The sequence below is a fragment of the Arachis stenosperma genome, chromosome 7, assembly GCF_014773155.1.
Source record: "Arachis stenosperma cultivar V10309 chromosome 7, arast.V10309.gnm1.PFL2, whole genome shotgun sequence".
NCBI classification, from domain to species: Eukaryota; Viridiplantae; Streptophyta; class Magnoliopsida; order Fabales; family Fabaceae; genus Arachis; species Arachis stenosperma.
The window spans coordinates 19,954,560-19,981,857 of record NC_080383.1 but is presented as its reverse complement, the minus strand read 5'-3'; the positions used below and the strand labels follow the sequence as shown (position 1 = coordinate 19,981,857).

General features: G+C 27.2%; 1 protein-coding gene across 2 annotated transcripts; it reads right to left on the bottom strand.

The window, feature by feature from the left end:
- Positions 1-5,480: 5,480 nt before the first annotated feature.
- Positions 5,481-8,454, bottom strand: LOC130941040 (2-methylpropanoate--CoA ligase CCL4-like). Of its 2 annotated transcripts, XR_009070518.1 has the most exons (2): positions 6,603-8,454; positions 5,481-5,896 (listed from the first exon to the last, which is right to left on the bottom strand). XR_009070518.1 is itself a non-coding variant. In XM_057869395.1 (1 exon), exon 1 carries the CDS (start codon positions 8,302-8,304, stop codon positions 6,658-6,660), a length of 1,647 nt encoding a protein of 548 aa, XP_057725378.1. In that variant the 5' UTR covers positions 8,305-8,454; the 3' UTR covers positions 6,458-6,657. The 2 variants fall into 2 exon arrangements, 1 of the variants encoding a protein (XP_057725378.1); XM_057869395.1 differs by lacking the exon at positions 5,481-5,896 and having other exon boundaries at positions 6,458-8,454.
- Between the last annotated feature and the right edge of the window lie 18,844 nt (positions 8,455-27,298).

The following is a 27,298-nucleotide window of genomic DNA, read 5'->3' as shown; positions in this document are numbered from 1 at the left end:
CACCCCATCATGGTAAACTCTTTTTATTTTTCTCTTTTGTATATATTGATACATAAGTTTTATTTCATGTTTAGTTTGGTTGGTTGAGTTAATTTGATAGTTTAGTATGTTTAATAAGGTTTGGTGATGTTTTGGTAACTGTTTGGATGTTTGGGATGCTTGGTTTGGTGTAAGAAGTTGAAAAATTCTGAAGAACAGGACATCCTGTCACGCATACGCGTGACCCTAAAATTCCAAACACTCCCGCATACGCGCCCATATTAATGCGTACGCATCATCGTATTTTAGGCTTGAGATGCGTGCGCGGTCACTTCCCACATACGCATTCCACCCAGGCAGAGAGCACCCTCTGCGTCCCAGCTTCTCGTGTACGCACGCCACATCCCATGCCCTTAAGTCACGCGTACGTGTGATCCCCTATCCTGTTTCACACACTTCTTTTCTTCTCTTCTCTCTATTTCTTTCCTTCTTTTCTCTTCTCCTCTCTTCTTCCCTTTTCCAACCATCATCCACCACCACCATTCACCATTTACCATTTGTTAATTACTTAGTTAATCAATTAATTTAATTTTCTATTTTAATTGTAAGTGTTGGATTATTAATCTTATTTGCTGTTTATTGCTGATGATTACCGACATGATGCTATTTTAGCATCATTGTTGTGAATATTCATTGTTGGATTTCTTTATTGAGGTTACGATTTGTTACTTGGTTTTAAATTCTTTTACCATGACTAGGTAATTTCTTGATGGATGATGTGCATTTATCTTAATGCATTGTGTTGCTTAATCATATGCATCCATATGTTGTGCTTATGCCTTAATGACATGTTAATCCTTAATTGTCTAACTATGTCCTCTACACATACTTGAAACTATCCATTTTGGCATAATGCTTCATTTGTGAAATTAGATTGTAAACTCACCTAGTGGCATCTTCTTGAAATTCTTAAGCTATATGGACTATGCTTGCTATGTGATTGATTTTAACTTCTATCTCTCTTTTCCTAAGATGCATAGCAACCATGTGTCCCACTTTATGTCAATTAGGTATTACAAACAAAATTCAAAGTGTGTCATTAATTGATGTGTAAGTTTCATATTTCATTTTGTTCATTAAGTCTCTTTGCACATCAATCTATGTCCATTCCTTATCCGTTTCACAATTGTTTCATTATTGCTTGAATGATTCTATGCCTCTTTAATACTTGTTTGTTTGTCTTAACCTACAAGTTTCTTTTAAAGTATTTCAAGCACGCTAGAATGAGTGAAGTGCATGCTTCTTTTGTGTAATTGTGACATAGCCTTTCATGCTAGTGTGTGTATTTTAAATCGCGCGCAAACTTAGAATTCACACACTTATTTCATTCATGTGACAAACTGATTCACTCACTTTATTTTAGTGATCATCACCTCATTCCATCAATTTATGCTTCCTTGCTTTTGCATTTACTTGTCTTACTATTCTGTTTTCTATCTTTCATGATGATTTACCATAAGCAAAAAGGGAAGTGGAAGAAAGAACATGCAGCAACCGGTTGATCCACCGGCTGAAGGTGGCAATTCGTGAAGTCGCCGTACCCCCTTGCTCATCTTTGAATGCACCGAGGACGGTGCAAACTTTTAAGTGTGGGGATGTTGTCTGACCAATCGACCGATTTTTGGGTGAAAAATTCTAATCTAAACACTTTCACATTTTCTTTTTCTTCTTCTTCTATTACTAGATCTTTTAGAATTTTTAGTTGTATTTTCTTGGTATTGCATATATATAATAAACTTAGTCAAAATAATAAAATTTTTCAAGAAATTTATCTATGGGGCACCCGAATTGATTTGAGTAAAAAAAATATTATTTTTTCATTGAACTTGCTTGAATTATATATTATGGAACATATTTTGAATTAAGAACTCATAATCTTGTGAGTTTTGAGTCTTAATTGTGTAGTTACACCATATAACTACTATTTTTCTTCTTGTGTGTTATTCTCTTTCTATTATTGTAATCTTTGATTTGTTTGATTCTTTATGTCTATTATTTTGTGTATGAATACATTTATATGATTGAGGCCTTTATTTGATTTAAGCTCACTTACCCAATTGGCATTACCCTTTTATTCACTTTTGTTAACTAATTTTGAGCCGGTTTAATCCCTTTTGTTCTTAATTTTAACACATCACTATACCTAAGTAAAAAATAATAAATGTTCCTTGTTTGGATCTTTGATTAGGTTAGGCTAGTGAGAGTGTGTATCATTTAAATATGAGAAGTTTGGGAACATTGGTTGAGATAAAAGTATAATTTTGAGTTTTCATTAAAAATCTTGAAAGTTAGGTACATACTCATGCATTGAATGTTGAACCATATGCATTAATCTTTTTGTATGTATATTATGTTAATGAAAAAAATATATAATAAATAAATAGAATGAAAAGAAAAAAAAAAGAAAAAAAAAGGAAAACAATAGAAAGGGGATAAAATACCCCAAAGTAAAATAATTATAACAATGCATATGTGTTGTGATTAAAAAGAGAATGCATGAATGTGTGAAAAAAGTGAGAATTATGGGTAGCTAGGTATTATATTAGAATTATATAGGTTGTTATATGTGTTTAGTGAGAGCTTAGGCTAATCAAAGATGCAAATTTCAAACTCACTTAACCATATATATCCTTACCTTGACCCTAACCCCATTACAACCTTGTGAAAAGTACTCATGATATTTGTATGCATGCATTGAATAATTGTTGATTGTTAGATAAAAAACAAATCTTAGAAAGCATGATTTGAGGAAAATTGAGTGAATCAACCCTAAACACTTGAGCGACTAGAGCGTATATACATCCGGTGAGGGGTTCGATTGCTTAATTATATATTTTCACCTATGATTATCTCCTTCTTGCAAGTTTATAAATTCTTTTCTAGAACTCAATTCAATTATGGATTTGATTTGATTGTTATTACCTTAGCCCCTTATGTTCATATAGACTGTGTTTGTTTACAGAGACAGGACATTGAGACAGGGACACAAAGACACAAAATCGTGTTTGACAGAGGAGAAATCGACAGAGATAATGTATCCAGAGTGACTGAATTAGAGTATTTTGTGTCCATCCTGACAAGAAGGACATGGGGACACTAACAAGGGACACGACTTATTTTTTATTTTTCTTTCATTATTCTTGTTAATTTTTCATAATTATATTTTTTATTATTATATTTTCATCTCAAATTTTTTGAATGAAAAAAATGAGAATAAATTAGACTTTTATAATTTGTTCTAGTTTATCACCAAACAGAATACAAGAATACAAAATTTTATGTCTCTGTCCTTTATGTCATGTTCTGAGTGTCTTGTCCTGTCTTGTTCTCAAAAATAAATGCAACCATATGTATTCTTGAGAATTGATTTATTTTGACCAAGTAGTTGCATGCATTTAGATAGTTTGTATTAAATAAATATTGATATCCTTTTCTTAGACCTTTTTTGGTTTAGCATGAGGACATGCTTGGTTTAAGTGTGGAGAGATTGATAAACCCCAATTTTAGAGTTTATCTTGTGTTGAATTTAGTAGATTTTATCAACTTTTCCACATTTATTCAATGAAATAGCATGATTTTGTGAATTTCTTCTAAATTGTGCTTAAGATTAAAAATATGCTTTTTAGACTCTTAAATTGCTAAATTTAATTTATTTTAATTCTAATCAATGCCTTGATGTGTTGTTTAAGTGATTTCAGGTTTAGAAGGCAAAGATTAGATTGAAGGAATGAAGAAAAAGCATGTAAAAGTGGAGAATTCATGAAGAAATAAATTTTTAAAGTCTGCCCAGTTCCGCGTATGCGTGACCCACGTGTACGCGTGACACTTGTTACGTGACCTCGTTAAAGGAAGACGTTGGGGGAGATTTCTGGACTTGCTGGAGCCCAATCATCCAGCTTATTTCTGAAGTTATTAGAGGCTAAATTCAAGAAGGATGAGGGGGAGAGCAATTAGAGTTGTGTAGGAAACATGCTTTAGGTTAGTTCTAGATAGAGAAGCTCCCTTTTCTCTCTAGAAATTAGGGTTCTTAGTTTAATTGTCTCTTAGATTTAGGATTTAATTCTTGTTTTTAATTAGTTTTCCTTGCAATTTCTTGTTATTACATCTTTGTTCTCTTAAATCTTTTTGTTAATTTTCCTTTTTATGTTACTTTTATGTTATTGAACTCTTGTTGATTTTTATTTTCTTTAATGCAATTGATGTCTTTTTATGTTTCTTGTTGTTTAATTGAGTTGTTATTATTATTTTCTTGCATTTGATAGCTTTAGATTTTATTATTTTTGTAATTTAATATGCTTTCTTTTTTATGCACACCAAGTGTTTGATAAAATGTTTGACTTAGTTTTAGACTAGATTTTGAGCATTCTTGGCTTGAAAAGAGAAATTAGATAATCTTGAGTTATTAAAATCCAATTTATATTGGTGATCTAGAGTTGTTAGTTAATCTTGTTTCCATTAACATTACTTATGAATCGGGGTTAACTAGGCATATTAGACTTTCTCCCAATATTGGAGATAACGTAATAAGCTTAGCTCTTGATAATTATTGTGTTATGATTAATTACTAGGATAGAAAACCTTGATTCTCAATCCTTGTCATGAATGCCTCTTTAATACTTGTTATCTTTAGTTGTTTGCTTTATTTTATTGTCATTTAAATTCTTGTCTTTAAAACATGCAAACCCCCTTGAACCTCATAACTGATAACACGCATACCTCACTGCAAATTTTTTTAGAGACAACCCGAGATCTAATACTCTCGGTTATTTTTATTGGTTTAGAACTATACTAGCAACAAAGCAATTCTCTCTTATCGAAAAAAAATTCTAGACCGACGATAACCCTCACATCACTCATATTAAAGAATGTTAGAAAAAAATAATAAAGTTCGAATTAATAATAATAATGATGAGGAATGATGTTGCTACTTTAGGCTTCTAATCTCTGCCTTTAGTCATCGTTTTTTTATTTAAATTATCAAGTCATAAAAAAATAAAAAACAATTCAAGAAAATGAAAACAGCAAGATCAATAGTAACTATACAAATCAAAATACATAAGAGAAAAACAAACTATTATATGATAGAATTAACACGAGTATATTTTATTATTAAATGAATAAAGTTAATGCAAAACAAAATTACATGTAAAGAGAAAAAAAGAGTTAAAATATCCAAAGTGATAAAAAGATTATTTTTACAATTTTATTCTGTCATGTTTATATATATATATATATATATATATATATATATATATATATATATATAAAACAGTGAACTTCTAACTAAATTAAATTGTATTTACTATTATTAGAAAGGGTAAGAGAGAGAGCAGTAGAGAAAAGATTTGTGTGTATTCAAGTTGTGTAGAATGATACAATATAAAAGAGAATTTATAGATGCTAAAAGAATCGAAATATAAAGACGTAATATCCTATAATAGATATTCAGATATGTTATTAAATAATGCTAATTGATCTAATTTATCCTAATTATACTCTAACATCCTTCCCCAAACTCAAATGACAACTTGAGTTTGAAACTTATTTGAAACAACTAAATAAAAAAATGGATAAATTGATAGAATTGGTGCAAACAGAACTGCTTGAAGGAAGCGCAAACGGAACTACCACAAGGAAGCGCAAACGGAATTGCCACAAAGAAACGCAGACGGAACTGCCACAAGAAAACAGACGGAACTGCCACAAGAAAACGCAAATGAAACCGTCGGAAGGAAGTGTAGACGAAACTGCCGAAAGGGAACGCAGATGGAACTGTCGGAAAAGAATGCAAACGGAACTGCCGCAAGAGTGGCCAGCTGCCGAAAAACTACTGAAAAGATGGCGAACTGCCGAAAAACTGTTGAAAAGTGACAAAGTGCAAAGAGATGACAAACTATCGGAAGGTGACGAAAAATATATAGTTTCTCCATGAGAATAAGTAAGTAGTGGATGAGTTAATCGGTGAGGTCAGAAAAACATCAAAGCATTAACAAAAGAAAAGGAAAAAAATGCTACTGAAGAAAATACAGTGATTTTACTCGAAGAAAATCAACTTATCATCCTCAAAAAAGATACCATAGCTCTCTGATACCATATTAGAAATAGGAGAAGGAACAATAGAAAAAATATTTGTGAGTATTCAAGTTGTGTAGAATGATACAATATAAAAAAGTAATAGAATGATTCAAGTGATAATAGAATCGAAATAATAAAGACGTAATATCTTATAATAAATATTCAAATATGTTGAATAATGCTAACGGACTTGATTAATTCTAATTATACTATAACAATTATATTTAGTTAATTGATATATATAATATTAAATTGTATAATATTTAAATATCTAATCAAATTATTTAATTGATATAATTAAATTATTGTAATAAATTATATTTAATGAGTTAAAATAAATAAATTAAAAAATATCCTTAAAAATATGGCATGCCAATTTTACTTTTAAGTACAAAAATTTAATTTTTATATAATAAGATAAATAGATAGACAGAATAAATATTAAATTCACATTAAAATTAAATTTGTAGTAAACCCATCTATTTCACCTTTCCATGTTTGTTACAAAAATTCCATGCTAAGAATCAACGCAAAGCAACTTATTCACATTTTGCTGTGTCTGATGGGTCCCATTTCTTGAGCAATTTGTCTCAGAACAAACTTCTGAATCTTTCCGGTGGAAGTCTTTGGAAGCTCCTCCCTAAACGCAACCGTTTTGGGAACCATATACTTTGGCATGTTCTTCCTGCAATGCTCAATTATCTCCTTCTCCGTCACCGCCTTCCCCTCCTTCACGCTCACGAACGCGCACGGCGTTTCCCCCCAGTACTCGTCCGGCCTCGCCACCACCGCCGCCTCGTTCACTGCTGGGTGCATATAAAGCACGGATTCCACCTCCACGCTGCTCAAGTTCTCGCCGCCGCTGATTATAACGTCCTTTGACCTATCCTTTATCTCCAAGTAACCGTCTTCATGCATCACACCAACATCGCCGGTGTAGAAATAACCATTTTTGAAACATTTTCTTGTTCCTTCGGGATCTTTAAGGTATCCAAGCATCACACAGCTTCCGCGCATAACTACCTCACCCAGCGTTACCCCATCACGCTTCACGCTTTCTCCCGCTGGGGTCACCACGTCCATTTCCGTCAGTAGGCATGTTCTTACTCCCTGACGAGACTTCAACCTCGCCCTCTCCGCCGCCGGGAAATGGTTCCACTTCCTCTTCCACGCGCACGACACGACCAGTCCTCCAGTCTCGGTCAGGCCGTACCCGTGGCTGACTATGAATCCTAAAGACTCCGTGCGGTGGAGCACCGCCGAGGGAGGTGGCGCTCCGGCGGTAAGGATGTGAACGGGATTCTCCAACGGCTTGTTGTCGGGAGCGTTTGTGAGCATGTTCAACACCACCGGCGCGCCACACATGTGAGTTACGCGGTGGCGCGTGATGAGGGAGAACACGATCCGCGCGTCGAATTTGCGGACGCAGATATTCGTTCCTCCAACGGCGGCCATCCCCCACGGGAAGCTCCATCCGTTAGCGTGGAACATCGGTAGAGTCCAGAGATAAACCGGTTGTTTCGGAACCGCCCAATCTATCAACGAATCAACAGTCATAACAAAGGTTCCTCTGTGGCAGTGAACTACGCCTTTAGGAGACGACGTCGTTCCGGAGGTGTAGTTAAGTATCATCGGGTCCCACTCGCTGTTAGGATATAACCATTTAAAATTCGGATCGCCCTTGGAGATTAAACCTTCATACGAGTCTTTGAAATGAACGGTTGATGATGGAGTTAGTCGTTCGACCGCATCGTCCGCTATAAAGATGAGGATCGGACGACGGGGATTTTCGGGGAACAAAGAGAGAGCTTCGAGGACAACATCACGTGAGGCTGTGTCCACAAAGACGAGCTTGGACTCCGCGTGACGGAGGATGACGGAGATGGTTCTGGCATCGAGGCGTGTGTTGATGTTGTTGAGGATAGCGCCGGCGAAGGGGACTGCAAAGTGGAGCTCGTACATGGCGGGTATGTTTGGTGCGACGACGGACACCACGTCGCCGCGGCGGATTCCTAGGGAGGAGAGAGCAGAGGCCAGCTGGAGGCAGCGACGGCGAGTGTCGGACCAGGTGAAGGTAACGCCGTCATAGATAACGGAAGGTGTGTCTCCGTAAACAGTTGCTGCTCTGTCCAAGAAACCTAGTGGAGTGAGAGGTGAAGAGTTTGCAGCACTTGGCTTCAGTTGTTCCATTTTTCAGTTGCTACTCTCTCTCTCTCCTTTTTTTTTTTTTTTAGTTGTGGTAAAACTGAAAAGGAAGCTGTAGTGAAGTTGCGTGATCACTTGAAAAAGGAAAAGTATGAGGGATGAGGTGTTTCAAGACATTACGGTTGTGATTGGATTGGAGGTGTTTGAAGATAGTATGGCTGTGACTGGATTGGATAAGTATACATAGTAGAGAACCAGCTTTTGGAGCAAGACGACAAATTCTGATTTGGTGAGACCGGGAGAGTAACAAATTTTATATTTTTGTAAAGAAAATTAAGACGTGGAAATCAGAAAAGCAATCTTTAATTTTTTTTTTTTTTTTGAACTTCAACAATGTAAAGATTTGGTGAGCTGTCATGTTTTGATTAAGATTAGACGCAAATTCTATCTTATTCATCAATCGAAAAATATGCCTTATTGCCTTGACTTAATTTAAGATAAAAATAAGTGTAACTCCTTTTTTTTTAAGATAGAATCACATGGGTAAGACAGATATCAATTCGATCCTGGAATCGTAACATGTGTCATGTTGAAATAAAATCGTTAATTATATGAATTATAATTTTAAATAGAATAAATAACATATAAAATACAAAATATAATTCCTAATCAAATAAAAAATGACAACTATATATTTATATGATTGTTATAATGTCACTTGTTTATTTTTGTAACTCATTATTAATAAATACACTAATTTAAATTAGCATGATTATAGATTTAAAAGGTGTCATTAGTCAAATTCAAATATAAAAAACTAATGTGTAACAATTCGTAAGAAATTAGCAGCTGCGGCAACAGTCTCATTAGAGATTCGTCGCAGACGTGGAAGCACTCTGTAAACACGCGGGGGCGTGTTACGTGGGAGATGCCAACCAATTTTTATAGAACTTATTTTAAGTTTATCAAGTATCGAACTTTTGAATTTAGAATTCTAATACTACGTTATAATATTATTTATTTCCAAAATTTTAGCTGATTGAAAAAGATAACACTAATAATTATATTTTTAATACTTTTTAAACTTTTATTATACACATTATATAAATATTCTATTAACTTCTTATACTTTTTTAAAAAAAATAATATGTAATTATACGAAATTCAAAAAATATATTATCAATTATTTAAATTATCCAATTTATGTAAGTTAATAAATTTTATCTTTTTTTATAATTTTAATTTTTTAATTTTAATATATAAGCATCATATTATAATTTAATTTTATATAACTCCAATAGATACTTTGAGGTGTGTGACACCATTATTCCATTATTATCATTCGAATATGTCAAATGGTATCCTGCGAACCGAGTTAATGTAACTTTTAATTAATCTTTTGTAAGGTGATTGTTTCAAATTTAAAATTATCATCTCAAAAACTGTTAGCTATAATAACTGACAAAAGTTAACATCAAACTTAATAATAAAAACCAAGGTTGCAAAAACCGGACCGGTCAATGAACCGGTGAGGTGACTGGTTCATTGGTTCACTGGTTCAACCGGGATTCAATCGGTTTAATAAAATATTAAATAAAATTATTAAAAATTTAGTATATAAACATATTAAGCACAACACAAGTTCCATAATGCATTGAATAGGAAATTATCCAATAGCCATTAAATGTACAATGATGATGCCTATACCAAATGAATTATGTAAATGGAACACAAACTTAAAAAACAATCTATAAACCTCTAGAGCTCTTGGTGGCTTCAGTTCCCTGTTAACTTTTCCATCTGCATTACTCATTGACTCCCCTGCCCTGTTGCATTCTTCATTGCTCTTGATCTGCTCCTCTGCTGTGTTGCACGGTTCATCAAGAGCCATTCCATTCCCATCTTCACATTCACCATTCTCTCTACAATCTTCAGGTGGAGATGCATGAGGGACATCCTCCTGGTAGGTACAGAAGCATCACTTTCACATACTTTCACCACCAACACAATATAACAAAAATCAAGCACATAAAATGCACCGAAATTAGATAAAATTCAAACTTGATAAATTCAGATGATACAGCAATGAAGTGATTAAACTATAGCAAAATTCAGAATGACAATTCAGAATCCATACGATTATATCAATTAATACAATTCATATAACATTCAATATAATTAAATTCAGCATTTTATACAGTTAATTCACCAAAATTGAATATAGCAGAATTCAATAGAGCACAATTGAACTTACAGAGCAAAATTCAAAAACCAAAGTCCCAAAATTGAACTTTTATCAAATTTATATTTGGTAAAATTCAGAATTACAAAATGATTAATCCATATAATTAACAAAATAAAAAAATTTGAAAAGCAGAAGAAAAAACTCAAAACAAGAACTCTGCATCTGAAGTTATGAACTCAAATCTGCCCTAAATTCCTCACTGAATAAAAAATTAATTGAAAAAAACAAAAACCCAAGAACTCAAAAACCGCGGGAGAGCACAGAAGGCCAGACGACGAAGTTGACAGAAGCCGACGAATATAACATATGATGTACTAAAATCAGCAAAATAAAAAAATTCAGAGGGAGCTCAATTATAAGTAACAAAACTCCACAGTAAAACTAGCAACACAATTATTAGTTGGAGTAAAGGGACACAGGGCCACAGAGGAGAAAGGGGACACAGTGCTTACCGGCGACGAAGAGGAAGGAGAGTGACGGCGACGACAGAGGAGACGGTGCGACACAATGAAAACAGAAAGAGAGAGAGAACGCGCGCGCTCGAACAGAGCAGAGGAGATGCGGTGGCTGTGGGTTCTGCGAGGCTGTGGGGCTGCGGGGGTGGGGCTACGCCGCTAGGGTTCCAGGAATCTTTTCTTTCATTCTTTGTTCTTTCAATTTTGAGAGAGGAGATGAGATGAGTGGGACACTGAGACTGGGGGTGGGGGATTGGGCTGCGTCGGGTAGAAGTTAGAAAATTTAGGGTTTTTTTTAAAGGTCAAAACGGTGACGTTTGGAAGGGAGTGTCCAAACCGGAAGACCTCTGAAAAACCGACCGATTCCGCCGGTTCACCGGTTAACCGCTGGTTTGACCGGTTTTTTACCCGGTTTTTTGCTGCACGGTTTTTCAGGCTGACCGAACCGCTCTCGTGACCGGTTCCCAGTTAATCCGGTTGAACCGGCCGGTCCGGTTCGGTTTTCAGAACAATGATAAAAACACAACGATCCACACATACATTAACTGATAAATTTAACTTAAAATACAAATACGACGAACCTCAAAAATATTAATTGATAAAATTAACCTAAACATACAAACACAACGACCAACAAAGGTCTAGGGACCACCATCATCACCAACGACATCGACTCCGACTACGATCCTTTCTACCACAAAGACGGCATATCTGAGAACCACGCATTTCTCGTGAATCCATTTTATTCAGGTATCAGGTCAATTTAGAACGATCTTTGTCGGTCCCGGATAAGTAAGTCATGTCTTTGGATTGCCTAATGGTATGAACTCAAATCTGTAAATCTTACGAATTTCTGTGATCTTGTAAACATCATTCACATACAACTGTTAATCAAGACGTTGGTTAGCACATCAAGTAATAACATGACGACGTAATCGTTCCCTGAAAGTGCTCACAGTCATACGTCCGTAGCGCAAGATCAATTGCCAACACCTTTCTATTAGGCATTTCACGCACATTAAACACCTCGTTTCGTTTATCAAATCAATGCACAACTATATTTTCAGCACGTTATATATTTGCTTCTATCCGCTATTGTGCAAATGCAGAATAAGTAAATCCAGCACGCTTGCAATCATGAGTCTCGGCACTCTTCTGCGTAAATTACTTGTTTAACTGATAATATATTGCTCAGACGAGCGTCAACATAGGGAGGTTTTGAGCACCTTTCAGCACTGAATTAATGTACTCAATAAGGTTCGTCGTCATATGATCCCATCGATGCCTCTCGTCAAATAAACTATCTTTTTATTTTCTTCAACGTGTATTTCATATATATATGATCTTTGATTTTAACTGTTAAATTCTTTTTAACGTCGATAATTTGTGTCAAATTTTTTATACAATAACTGTAAATTAAATTTGTGACTAAATTAACATTAACATTTAAAAATAAAATTATTTTATTTTACGTATCTATACATCTATCCATATTGTTAATATGGATACCATTATAACCATCCGCAGAATAGTTATAATAGAAAACTGAATCAAATATCTTGAACTATAAAAGATGTTTTAAATGCAAAATTTAACTTATATATTATGGTTGTTGATAATATATACACACATGACTTCCCGGTTCGGCAAGGTCCTAGTGAAATGTTAGGGATTAAAGTCCCTTTAGATCTTTTGCTCTTTTATTATATTTTTTTATAATTTTTCTTTTTATTATGTTGCTATATAACTCAGTAAAAAAGTTAATTGAAAGTTCCTCATTCTTTTATTTTTGTCCTACATAAACTTTTTGTATTTCTTAGATTATGAATTGAATACCACTTGACTTTGAAAAAAAAAAAGGTCCTAGTCCACATTAATTAATCAATTAATGCATGTAAAGGATGTTTCTGCTGAAAGTCCGGAGAATTTGTTAACACACATTACAAGAAATATTCAATTGTGAATGAGGTTGTTATTATCAGTTATGTACTTAAGTTTGACTTTGATTTCATCCATATGGGGATCCATATGGTGGGGAATTAAAAATCTTACGTGAAATAGACCTTGGTTAGTTTTTTTTTTTTTTTTGGTGACTAGTTTATATTATCTTAAAAGCTTGCTTGTTTGAAGAAGATATGCTTGAATTCTTTGCAGAGCCTTTAAATTTAGTAATAAGCCAGACTAATGTGTATAACTGTATATAAAATTATAAATACATTATTTATTATGATTAAATTTATGTACGTTTTTGTGTATCGGGTACGACTTTGTTTTATTCAGCTATGTTTGACTTTTAAGATTTTGACTGAAAAATTAAAATTGGATATTATGTTTAATAATTAAATATTATAAAATATAAAATTTCAATTTTTTAATATTTTTTAAATATTTTATTTAATTTTTTAAATTTTAATTTTATATTTATTTTAAACTAAATATGATATTAAGATATAATTCTGTCTAATATATTTTACACCAAATATAATATAAAAATTTAATTCAATTTTTATTTTTAATTTATGTCTTCTCTCTAAATGTAGCCTTCGAGAATTAAGCTCTTGTTCATGATCATGAAAACCCAAAATGAGCAGGACCGTGGAAAGATGTTATCAGTGTAACTCGTGAAAGTCTGATTTTGCTGCTTTTTTTTTTTTAATGAACTTTTTTAATTCATAATTCAACCCATGAAAAGTGAAAAAAATAGAAGGAATGATTCACAAATTAAACTAAAGCAGTAGAACAATCCATTTATCTTACACAGCAGTGGATTTGGTCTAGTCCGTTAATATTTAACTTGTTGCAATCGAAGTTAGTCCATGGATCCATTACTAAGTGGTAAATAATGAATATGTTTGTAGTTACTATAAATATTAATTTCAATTGATTAGACTATTTTTATATTTATGCGCACCTTGCAAAAAATGTGAATATTTAAAAATTTCATATAATGTAGGCATATATTTTAATTTCATATGAATTAAATTAAATTCAATTAGTTTTAATATTTAAAGTAGTATTTTTATGTTTAATTAATGTCTTGAATTAGAATATTTACATACAATACTTTTTTTTATTATTATTAGATGTGTCTATCAAACAAGTATTCTTATCAATGATGGGTAATAAAATGTACTAATGATTAAAATTAATCTCTGCATTTGCGTTAGTCACATTCATTGTCTACTACCTGAGCGTGTTGAATCTAATACTCATAATTTTGTTAAAAAAAAAAATACTCAAATAATCCTTCTCGATTCAGTCCACTCTCATTCTACTTTTCTCACTTTTTTAAGCTATAAACTTTCATCACTCATATTTTATTATTATTATTTTTTTAACGTGGTCATTTTACTGGCGCTAGGCATGAAATGGTCCCATTAAACAAAGTGTCAAGCAAAAAATGCCCCGTTTCATGGGTACTTTTCATGTAATATCCTAATTAACACATTATTTGGATTGGAAAATTTTAAAAGAAAAAAATAAGAAAAAATAAATAAATAAAAAGTGAATTTTTTGTTATTTGAATAAAAAAAATAGAATAAAAAAATAGAATAAGACTTATTAAAATATTTTTACTCTAAAGATAAAATAAAAATAAAAAAATATGACAAATATTAATAAAATTATACATTTATTTCTTTATTATTAGTAAATATAGTTTACATATAATATAAATAAGAATATTAATTAATTTTATATTTTTATAATATTTTTTTATTTTTTTTATTCAAACAAATAATTTTTTTATTTATTTATTTTTATTCAAATAACACACAGAAAAACTACTTTTTATTTTTTATTTTATTTTTTACATCCAAACTAATAGAAACAAAAGAATATAGAGAAGAGAGAAATTGAGAAGAGATTTAAATTGAAAATTAGAATAGAATAATTATCATACTATTTTTTTGTTCTTTATAACAGAATCATAATCTTTTATTTATGCAGCAAAATTAGTTAGAGGACCTTATCTCTAAAAGATTAACAACTTCTAACTAAACAGTTATTAACTAACTAACAATTTTACTAACAATTTCTGAGGGGTTTAGAGAGTGTTGGAAAGTGAAAAATAGAAAAAAATTTAAGCGTAAAAATAATGTAAATATGTTAGAATTTATAGAGACAAAGAAGGAAGTATTTTTTTAAGTTTGATGTAGTGCAATTTTGGTGTAATGATGCGTGAGTTTGGAATTTGTTGTGGGATCGGAAGGTGCTTGTGGAGGTTTATTAATAATGTGGGATGTTATGATGTTTAGGTTGAATAATTGTTACAAAGTAGAGAGATGATTGTATATAGAAGAAAAATTGACAAACAATAATTTTTATTTGTATTGTTTGCTTAGTGTATGGTGCGCATACAAGGGAAGAGAAGCTTGCTGTATGGGAAGAGTTGAGTTTTTTATCGGAAATATGTCAGGTTCCTCGCTCTTTGCTACATGAATGTCTTTAATGAGGTTGTACAGTTGGAAGAAAGAAAATGCGCTAGTGTGTTAACAATATTATCAAACTGGTGGATATAGAGTTGAATGACCGTAAGTTTACGTAGTTTAGGGGTCAATCGTGCAGTCAAATTAATAGAATATTAGTGAGTTTAGTTTCATTGTTATCATTTGGACTACTTGATTGAGAAGGAACGACAGAATTTTCAAGAATTAAAAATCAGGTATTACAGGGAATAGTTAACAAGTCGATTAAGAATTACAAATATTTGATATTTAATCTTTTAGATTGTTGATGGCTTTTGTCGAAGATGATAAAGAATTAATTTATTTTATCTATTTAATACTTTTTTATTGAGACGTTGATGCTTTACCTTATTGTGCTGAGCTTTTTATTTAAAAAAAAAATTTACTAACTGATATTCATATTTCCAATACAAACAAAGTATAGAAAAAAAATTCCTTTAAAATAAAGCACCACAAACATATTGCATGAACATAACGTGCTTCTTAGGAGAAGTCACACACAAATGGGAGAAACACAAATTAAGGCGTGGTGGTACAAGCGATGATGATGACAACAACATAGCATTGACTATGACTAGTGATGGTGGTTGGCATTACAGTTTCACGTTAGTTAAGGTAAATAGAAAGGAGAAAGAGAGTTAATGATGGATAATATATAATATATGTCAAATTTAGAATTTAAATTCAGGATTTAAAATTTAAAATATTTTATTTTATTTTTTACTTTTATTAATAAAATAATTTTCAAAGAGTATCGTATTTTTCATTTTTATGGAGCGTATTAGTATTGACGTATAAATAGAACAAATACAAAAATTAGAAGTTCTACTTGAATTGAACTACTAATTTTTGTCGCTTTCAAAATACGAAATATAATTCTAACTCTTAGATGCATTTTAATTTTTAGATTTTTTAAACCGTGAGATTTTGTGGTATAGATTGAAAAAAAATAGAAATTCCAGATATGGATATTGTGTGACATTACTTATACACCAACACTTGGCATTCTGGAATTTTTGTGCAATTCAAGAGTACAATGAAATTGTTTACACTGATGAGAATATACAGTTATTTAGTTTATAAGAGTTAATAGTTATTTTTAATCATAAAAAATTAATATACTGTTAAAATTGATCATAATTAATTTAAATAAATTTTGTAATCATAAAAAGTTATATCTGTTTGATGTTTCTAACTAAATATTAGTCTATAAAACATATCGTTACAATTCTACGTTATTGTTGGTGTTAGTGATATCGACATATTGTCATTCAAATCCTTTCTTCCTTTTAAAAAAAGTTTCTTCTTCTCAGGTTTTTGTCAAATCAAAACCTAAGCCCCAATTTTTAAGTTGATGGTCAAAATAGTAAAAACTGATAAGAAACCTTTCGGTAGTAAATAGTTAGCTAAGGATTTGATGGTTTCAAAACGTTTGGACTATTAAATAGTTTCATAATAAAATATATTTTTAAAGTTTTTTAATAATTGTTAAATAGTTTTTTTTAATTTTAATTATAAATTAATTTTATATATTTTATTTAATTATAAAAATTATTTTTTATTTTATAATTTATTATTTTATCATTCGTCTATTATATTTATTAACAATAAAAACTAAAACAATAACGAATTAGATCTTCTAGTGATCGTAATAAATTTTTTGGCATTCTCAATCAATTAAAAGTTTATCTTTCATCTGTTACATTCGTCAGGGCTATGAAATCGTGTTTTTTAGAAAATCAATCGATTGAATTAACAAAATAATCGATTGAATTTCAGATTGCCATAACTTAATCGATTGGACTTCAGGTTATCACAAAACAATCAATAAAAAATTGCAAGGCGGTATGGTTTTTGCAAAAATCAATTGATTGATCATATTACCTAATCAATTGAACGATAACTAGAATGTGGATTTTTTATAATTCAATCGATTGTTTATATTACCCAATCGAAAGTTATTTTTATAACCACCTGAAAGCATATTATTAGAGTAAAGAAAATGACCACTGCTGATATTTTTGCGTCTCGAAATTACTTGTGGAAAAACCATTTGCTATGCCCAATTTATCCATATAGTAATCTCCTTCCACAAAATCATGGATGACAGAGGACATCTTTAGCTGTGGTTGACTCCCAATTTCATCTAACAGCAAATCTGTCCATTATGGATAGGGCATGAATTAATTAAGTTTGAGACACTTTCATAAATTCATACTAGAAATGTCAGAGATAAAAAAAAGGTGTGTACTTACATATAGTACTTCTCATAGGGACCAACTTTAAGATTACCCTTAGATTCAATCTTAGTCGAAAAATTACCATTGATTTGGAGCTTGACTTTTGACATCAGGAACAATGTTAATATGATTACTATGATCAGTAAATGACTCTTCTTTAAGATCCATTATTTCACCTGAATCAATGAAGACATAGATCAGACTTTCCTTGCTTGTGTGGTGACAATAAAAAACGTTAGACACTGTCCCAATTTTATCCAACGCATTCACATACACAATTGCCACTAGTTTCTTCTTAGAAAAGTCATAGATGTATCAAATAGTGACAAAGTCAATAATAAGAAAATAATCACTACAACCCAATCAAATGAGTTTTCTACAACAGTAGTCATGAACCGACAAAAAATTGCATTCAATGGGGCTCTAAATGTCAACAGTGATCATTTTCTTTACTCTAGTAACAAGCTTTCAGGTGGTTATAAAAATAATAATTGATTGGATAGTATAAACAATTCATTGAATTATAAAAAATCCACGTTCTAGTCATCGTTCAATCGATTGGGTAATATGATCAATCGATTGATTTTTAGGAAAACCATATTGCTTTGCAATTTTCAATCCGATTATTTTGTGATAACTTAAAGTCCAATCGATTAAGTTATGGAAAACCTGAAATTCAATCGATTGATTTTCTAAGAAACAGGATTTCACAGCTTTGGACAAATGTCACGGATCAAAGATAAATTTTTAATCGATTAGGATTGCCAAAAAGTTTATTACGATCAATGGAAGATGTAATTCGTTATTGTTTTTGTTTTTAATTGTTAATAAACATAATAGATGAATGATAAAATAATAATTTATAAAATAAAAAATAATTTTTATAATTAAATAAAATATATGGGGTTAATTTGTAATATATTCTATCTATTCTATTATATAAAAAATTAGATTTCTGCATTTAATGATAGAATTGACATGGCATGCTTTTGAGAGTGTTTCCTAATTTATTTCTTTTAATTCTGTAAAACAAATCAATTATAACTAATGAATAATATCAATTAATTAATTTGATTAGACATTCAAATCTCATAATTTATTATAATTTATATAAATTAATTATATCAATTAATTAATTTAGTTAATTATATTAATTATTTGATTTGATTTGATTGGAGTAAATATCAAATTATTTTAGTAAATAATAAATATGATAACGAAATATATGAATTAATTTATTAGTTTATTTTTTTCAATGCCATCTATTTATACGAGATCATAACGTATTTTTTACTCATTCGTTCTCTCTTCTCTCTCTTCTCTCTTGTGTTTAGAGTATAATTTTTGTAATTTATTTAATTTTTTTATCTCTATTTATACATTTCATTTTTTTATATTTTTTAAAAAATTTTGTCTATTTTAGTTGCTTATTATTAGGCGTATATTTTTTTTCCGTCTAATTTTTTATTAACAAAAGATATGTGTCTTTTTTACGGTGTTTTTAAATAATCTCACTATAATTTTATTTTGTAATATTCTCTTTTGTCATGTATACTTTATGTGTTTAAGGAGTTGATTACTTAAAGTTATAATATGATATATAAAATTATAATATAATTTATAATATGTTAAAATATTAGGGTATTATTATATAGATATTTTTGGATTTGTCCATTAAATTGTTAATATGAAATATTAGGACTAATTTAGTGTACAATATTTAATTTTAAAGACTAAAATAAGTTACTTAATAAAAAGTCAGAAATTAATTTGATATATAGATAGATAAATAATATTAACAATTAATAAATGCTAAGTAATTTACTAATACATTAATTTTTTTATATTTTATCAGTTTTTATTTAAACATACATATACATGAATCTAATATAATTTATTACATTCATATTACACACAATTTACATATATTATTGATAGAGAATATATACATAAATTATTATATATATTTACCCCTTCTTCTAAGAATTAGCTACATATACATGCATGTTAATTACGAAAAAAAAATCCTTTTGATCATCTACTGGAAGCTCCTAATTAACTAAAGCTTTTATTATGAAAATTGCAATAATATTAATTAATTTTATCCGCCGTATGTATACGATGATATAGATGTTATTCTTTGATTTCTTTCCCTGCATAATGTGTAAAGCATTCATAGATTTAGAGAGAATCTCCTTTGAATTTGTAGGTGAAAATGCACCACGCTTCTATACTTGACTCACGTTACTATAACATCTGAAAGGTTGTATTTAGGAGAGAGGCTGAAATTTAAAAAAGTTAAATTTAAATTAAATTTTTGTATTATGTTTAAAATAAAATATACAAAATTCAGTTATAATTTAGTATATTTTTAAAAATTTATCTTATTTAACATTTATATTTCTATAAGAATTACTTTTTGAAAGAATATAGTTTATAATATTTATTCTTTTTACTATTTATTTCAAAAAAAATCTTAATTACTTAACAATCTTTATTTTTTAAATTCATTATATATATATATATATATATATATATATATATATATATATATATATGCTATTTTACTTTTTTTTTGGATAAAATTCTATTTGTGATGCTAATTCTTATAATAATGTAAATGTAGATAATTATATTTTTATTTTTTGATATACTTAATATATTATTAATAATGAATAGTAATTAACCCTTTATATTTTTAATCAAAGTATTTTAATGATAATTTCTATTTATTAATGTTAATGGCTGATTTTTTTAAATAAAATAGATTATAATTTTAGGTTATTTCATAATTAACAATAATGCTTGATTATTTCTTTAAAAATAAATTACATTGTGATTTTAGGTTATTTCACAACACATAATTAATGTTCATAATACTAAATTACTCTAAATTTTCTATTTTCTATGGTTAGTAGTTAATTCCAAATTGAAAAGATTATGTTAAATTGTTGAATAGTCCAAGTATAATTGAGGTAGTTAATTTAGTTTATTTTTTTATTAATGTATTTGATCAAAATCATGAATGATAAATAAAACAAGAAAATAATTAGAAAAATAAAATATTAGTAATTACTTAAAATAAATAAAAAAATAAATTATAGGATATTATTTTATTTAAATTATTAATAATTAGAAGAATAGAAGGTCGATAATTATTTTAAATAGACATTGAATTTAGTTTATGGTACTAATTTATTTAAATTGTTAATAAAATTTTATAATTTTCATATTTATATCTATTCAATTTATATATTTTATTTTATTTTACTTTAATAAAAAAATTAAACGTGTCTTTTTAATTATTTTTTTAGAAAGTACAGTGAAATGAGTTATATCAATTATAATTAATTATTTATAATTAAACTAATTGATTGTGTTAATTTGTAAGATGAATGACACATAACAAATGGCGTGAAATTAATTATAATAAGTTAATAATTAATAAATAAAAAACTACAAAAGACTTTTTTTTATTATCTTTTGATAACTACGCATTGTATTTGTTCACTTTCTTCTTATATCTTCTTTTCACATTTGTTTTTTTTAATTTATTAAACCAAATCAAGTATACTAATTATTTGTATTAATTAATTAAATATTTTTTAATAAATTCTGCTTAAAGCATAGACTAAAAACATTATAAAAAAATATTTTATAAAAATTATTTAAAAATAAAAATATTTTTAAAATGTGTCCTTACAAAATAAATATTAATTATAACTAAATAATTATATTTGATTTGATTTTATTAGAATAAATAATATTTCATCATTTAATATTTTATTTGATTCATTAAATTACATCAATCATAATTAATCAAATATTTAATTTAATTAGAATAGATAATAAATTATTTTAAATTTTGTTTGATTTATTAAACCACATAAATATTAAATGATTTAATAAATAATATATAAGACAATGAAATAAATGAATTCATTTAATTTAATTTATTATCTTATTATTTTATATAATAATAATAATAATAATAATAATAATAATAATAATAATAATAATAATAAAACGAGTATTAACTAATTGATACTTAAATAAATTATTTAAACTGGTCACGTATATTTTTTAATTGTTCTTTTATTAGTACGGTCCAATAAATAAAACGGGTATTAATTATTGTAGTGAATGAATATTTATTATTTTTAAATGAATTCATTTAATTCATTTAAAAATATTGAAGGATTCTAATTCTATATGTTACGATTTTATTTTGTTATTAATGTATATATATTTCTATATTATATATTCTATGATTCCTATATTCTCAGATAATATTTTTAAATTTTTTTAGTTTAATTTATTATTTTTTATCATTATTAGAATTTATTGTATTTAGTCATTATTTTTAGTCATCAATTCAATTTCTTGAATTTAATAACTCAATATATTTTAATTATATATAATTATAATGTACTTTCGATCCCTTTTTTCTTTTTATTTTGTGTTTCGGGTGTAATATTTGTAATTTTTTATTTTTGTTTTTTCTATCTTAATTTTGCTAAAAAAAATTTATAATTTTGTTTTATATCAATTATTTTTTATGTATTTTGATTAATAGAATTATTTTATTTAAATGCATCTTAAATTTTTTATAATATTTTTATAAAAGTTGATTATCTTCTTCAAAATGTTTTTCTTGAAATTTGTTTAATGAGATCGTATTTTAATTTTTCTCTTTTATCTTTTATATTCATTGATTATATTAATCTTCCATTATAATACATTTTTTATTTATTCCAAACATTATTTGTTTTACATTTTTTTACTTCTTTTAATTGTTCTCTTTATTTTATTTTTAATTTTTAATTTTATTTTTACTCTTCATATATAAATTTATTATAATTCATCACATGCACTCTCTTTTTGAATTTAAGTGATTTTTTTAGGTTATATTTTACCATTAATGCTATATGTTATTTAGTGTGTTTGTTTTTAATTTTTTACTTATCTGTAAATATATTTATAAAAATATGATTTCATTTTGTCCAATATTTACTATTGTGTTTAGTAGATAAATAACAAAATTTTCATTTATTGTTATATTAATTGAGTTGAAGATTTTATTTCTAATTTTATACATTTATTTATATTGTATGATTTGTATTTGTGTTGTACTAGAACAGAGACTGAGAGATTAAAACTCAATATCATGTTTATTGGCTCAAGAACTGGTATTAAAATTTCAATCTATGTTTCCAAAATTTTAATATTTTAGTATTTTCAAAAAGTGAGGACAGAGGATTGAAATTTTTTAGAATAAAAATTAAACTTTAATAATATTTTAAATCTAAAATATATTCATTTCAATTAATTAATTCTAACTTTACTCTTTATACAAATTAAATTAGAGTTCATTCTTATTTCAGTCTCTACCTCTCACTTTATACCAAACACAATACTGAGACTTATTTCAGTCTCAGTCTCAGTCTCTGTCTCTCTTCCAAATACAGTTAATACATTTTAATATTTGTGTAACAAATTTTATAAATTGCTTTTACAAGTTATAGTGTATTTTTGTTTTATTTGGATATTCAATTTTTAGTAATAATTTTTATTTATTTATAAATATATTATTTCCTATTTTTATCTAAAAAAATTAAAAGATAGTCAATATAAATCTTTTAATTTTATCCTTAATATTTAGTTTTAGTTTTATTCTTGATATTTTAATATGTTTCAGTTATACTATTAAATAAATAACATTAAGTATAAATAATTAATTATACTAATTATTTGATTTGACCAAAATAAATATTAAATTATTTAATAAATAATGAATAAAAAATGAAATAAATGAATTTAATTTAAAATTTTCACACACACACACACATATATATATATATATATATAATTAAAATGTACTTTATACTTTCTTTTTCTTTTTTTTTGTACTTCTATTATAATATTTGTAATTTCTTTATTTTGCCAAAATTTTTTATGATTTTGTTTTATATATTTTTTTATGTATTTTGATTAATAATTTTTAAGGATGTTATTATTTTGTTTATTAATATTTCAAATTTTCTGTAATATTTTTTTAGAACTTTATTAATAAATTCTTCATAATATTTTTTTTGAAACTTTTTAATAGGAACATATCTTGATTTTTGTCTTTCATATTTTATATTCATTGATTTATAAAAAGTTAAAATTTATTTAAGTCTTTTAAATTAGGGTGTCGCGAATTACATACAATTGTGTTTGTTGTATTTGCGTCTGGAGTTTGCCAATGTTGTATTTGCATAAAGGTTTTCTTCAATCATTTTATTTATGTAAATTGTCCATTATATTTAGTATATATAAAAGTTAGGTATACTTACAATAGATTTTATAATCAAACTAAAAAAAAATTCTAATTATCTTTTTTTTTAATTTTAAATATTATTTACTATCTTAATGAAAAAGTGAATAATAATAATTACTCACATAATTAAAATAGATCATCCTAATATATACATGACACTACATATATCAAAGATTATTATATGTGATAAATTATTTCTTTATTTTTCTAAAGATAATTTATATGTAAATCAACTAATCTTTATGATCTATTGCATAATTGTTTTGCTCTTAATATGGATAAATGATAAATTTAATATATAAATATAATTTATATTATTTTACATATGAAATAATTAACTTAAGCTATTATCTAAGATAATGAATATAATAATACAAATATCTACATATTTATTAGTATTAAAAAATATACAAATAATATAAACATGATTTTTTTTGTAGAAAAGCAATAATAAAGGTTATTAATTAAGTTAGTTACATAATAAAAAATAATATCACTATTTTTACATACTACAAAGTTTATAAAAAAAAATTAAACAATAAATCAATTCTTAATAAATTGTACATTAGCTCTGTTAAAAAAATTAAATTATATGTTTGATATTATTATTTGTGTACTAATTAATATATATATATATATATATATATATATATATATATATTATCGATTATTAAGTTATAATTAATTTCTAACTCAATTTTTAATAATTAAAATTTAAATGCTGAATATTTTACACCTAACTAATTTTGTTTTTGCTACTAATTAAAGTTTTAAAAAAGGTGAGTTATTAATCAATTTTGAATTCAAATTTAAATTTAAATTTGTGTAAGAAAATCTTCTGAATTTTTTTCACTAATAAGAATTAATTTTAAAATAAAAAATTATTTTGTACATCATATTATAATATATTATAATCATTCATTTTTTTAATGATAATTATTGCCAAATAAAATGATATAAAAAAAGAGAAAAATATATTTACTAATTTAGGAATAATAATTTATTTTTCAATAGAATAAATTATATATTGAATAACAAAAGTTATTATAGTTTCTTTTTACATAAACTAATACTCAACGACGGTATTTTGGTAATATTATTAAAAAATATTAATACATCTAATAGTTTTTGCAATGACATAAGTTTATAAGTTTAGAAGTTTGAAAGTCGTGTCATAAAATACAAAATTTTAACCGATAACAACATTGATCATATTGTTTGACATCATTTGAATGAATATGATACTAATAAATAAAACTGTCACAGTTAAATTTTAACAAAAATAAATCTCCATAAGTATGCTATCATCAATGAGAATTGTTTTACTTTCAAGACAAATACTATTTTCTTTCACTGTATTTTCCAATTCAGCAGGTCGAGAACTAATCTTTCACGGATTGAAGCTCCATTTATTAACGATCTGCCACTAGCCAATGAGTTGTTACATACACAAGATGAGATTCGAAATTCTAATATTTACTTAGATAGACTAGTGATATGACCACTCAACTAATCCAAATCAGTTAAGGCAAATACTAATTATTTTTAATATTTTTAACATTAAAAATAATTAAACTTTAATTTTAGTTATAATTTTTTAAAATATTTATATTAATAATTATTATATATATTTTGTTTAATCTCTTTTAATAAAAAAATTTATATATTTTTATTAATTATCACGTACGAAAACATATACTAGTTAAAATTAAAAAAAGATTATTTAGTCTTATTAAAAAAATTAAAAAAATATGTTTTATTATGGGACTATTTAATGATCCAAATCAAATCCGTGGCTAGATAGTTGGATATTCAAATAAAGATTGTTTCTTATTATTCTAAATATTATAAGTAGAAACATAGTTATCAAATCCGAACCGGACCAATCAGTTCGACCAAAAAACTGGTGAACCGAACTCTTAACTGATCAGATTAAGTATCTGACCACTTTTGTTATTGGCCCGTGACGAACCAATCTAACCCATGTTAAACCGGTCAAATTAGCCGGACCGGGTCAATGTATCCGCGCCTAAAGCAAACCAAGGTTCAAACTTGAGGCTTTCCCGAAGTTAAAACCCAAGTAATCCACTAGGCTGGTGTTTCCTTTGTTAAATATTATGTTAATAATTATATATATACTAAAACGAAATCTCTTTTATTTACCAAACACTTATCATCCTTAAAAACTAATAACATCATATTAAAACAATTATATTGTAAAACATTATTTTTATTCGTTAATAATAATATTGTATTTATTTATTTTTATAATTTAATTTTAATATATTAATATTATAAAATATTTTACACAGTTATTCTATTATATTTTTTATTTTAAATAATTATTTATGCAATTAATATATAAGATAGTTATTTTTATTGACGTAGCATTATTAATATACTTGTGAAGATATATATTTTAAATTTTAATTTATTTTTATAATTTTATTATTTTATTTAATTATGACCGAATTAATCGGATAAATAAATGACCCATCAGTTAAACCAGTAATCCAATAACCTAGTTATATGACCGGATTAATTACTGATTCGATTATGATAACTATGAGTAGAAATGTTCAAAATCGATTCAATCCAAATAAAATTTGATGGAAACCCAAAAAACATCTAATAAGTAATAACCTACTTCCCTTACACATTGTTTGGATATGTGAAAAATGAAAAGAAAGAAAACTTTTGAACAGAAAATGAATGAAAAACTTGGTTTTACGTCATTTGGATGGAAGAGAAAAGAGGATGGAAAAGAAAAAAGTTGCGTGGGACCCATTTAATTTTTTTCACCTATAATATGCTAAAAAAACTGGAGAAAAAAAGAGAATCAATAGCAAAATGACTTATATACCCTTCTTTGAGTTGTTTATGATTTTTGTGTATCATTTTATTATATAATTTTTGACAAAAAAATATAGAATTAGTTTTTTTGTTATAGCATTTAAAAATCATTGAACAAGGAAGACAATAAAAAAATATTTATAAAAATAATATATTAAAATGTTGGACGTTAAATTGAATAACTCATTTTTTTATTTAAAAAAAATAACTTAAATACATTAGTAATGTATAATTTATATATAATATAAAAAAGGTATTAACATAAATTTATTATACTTTCATTTTCTCTCTTTTTAGTTTTCTTTCTATCCAAACAAATAAAAAAAATTTTCTCTATTTTCTTTCTATTTATTTTCTCTTCATCCAAACAATATATAAAAAAATATACTTTTCCTTCTATTTTCTTTCTTTTTATTTTCTTTCCTCTCATTTTCTTTCCTCTCATTTTCCATCGTACA

What these genes read in the sequence shown, in the direction of transcription:
- LOC130941040 (XM_057869395.1), bottom strand. Translation starts at nt 8,304, where the DNA reads ATGGAACAACTGAAGCCAAGTGCTGCAAACTCTTCACCTCTCACTCCA.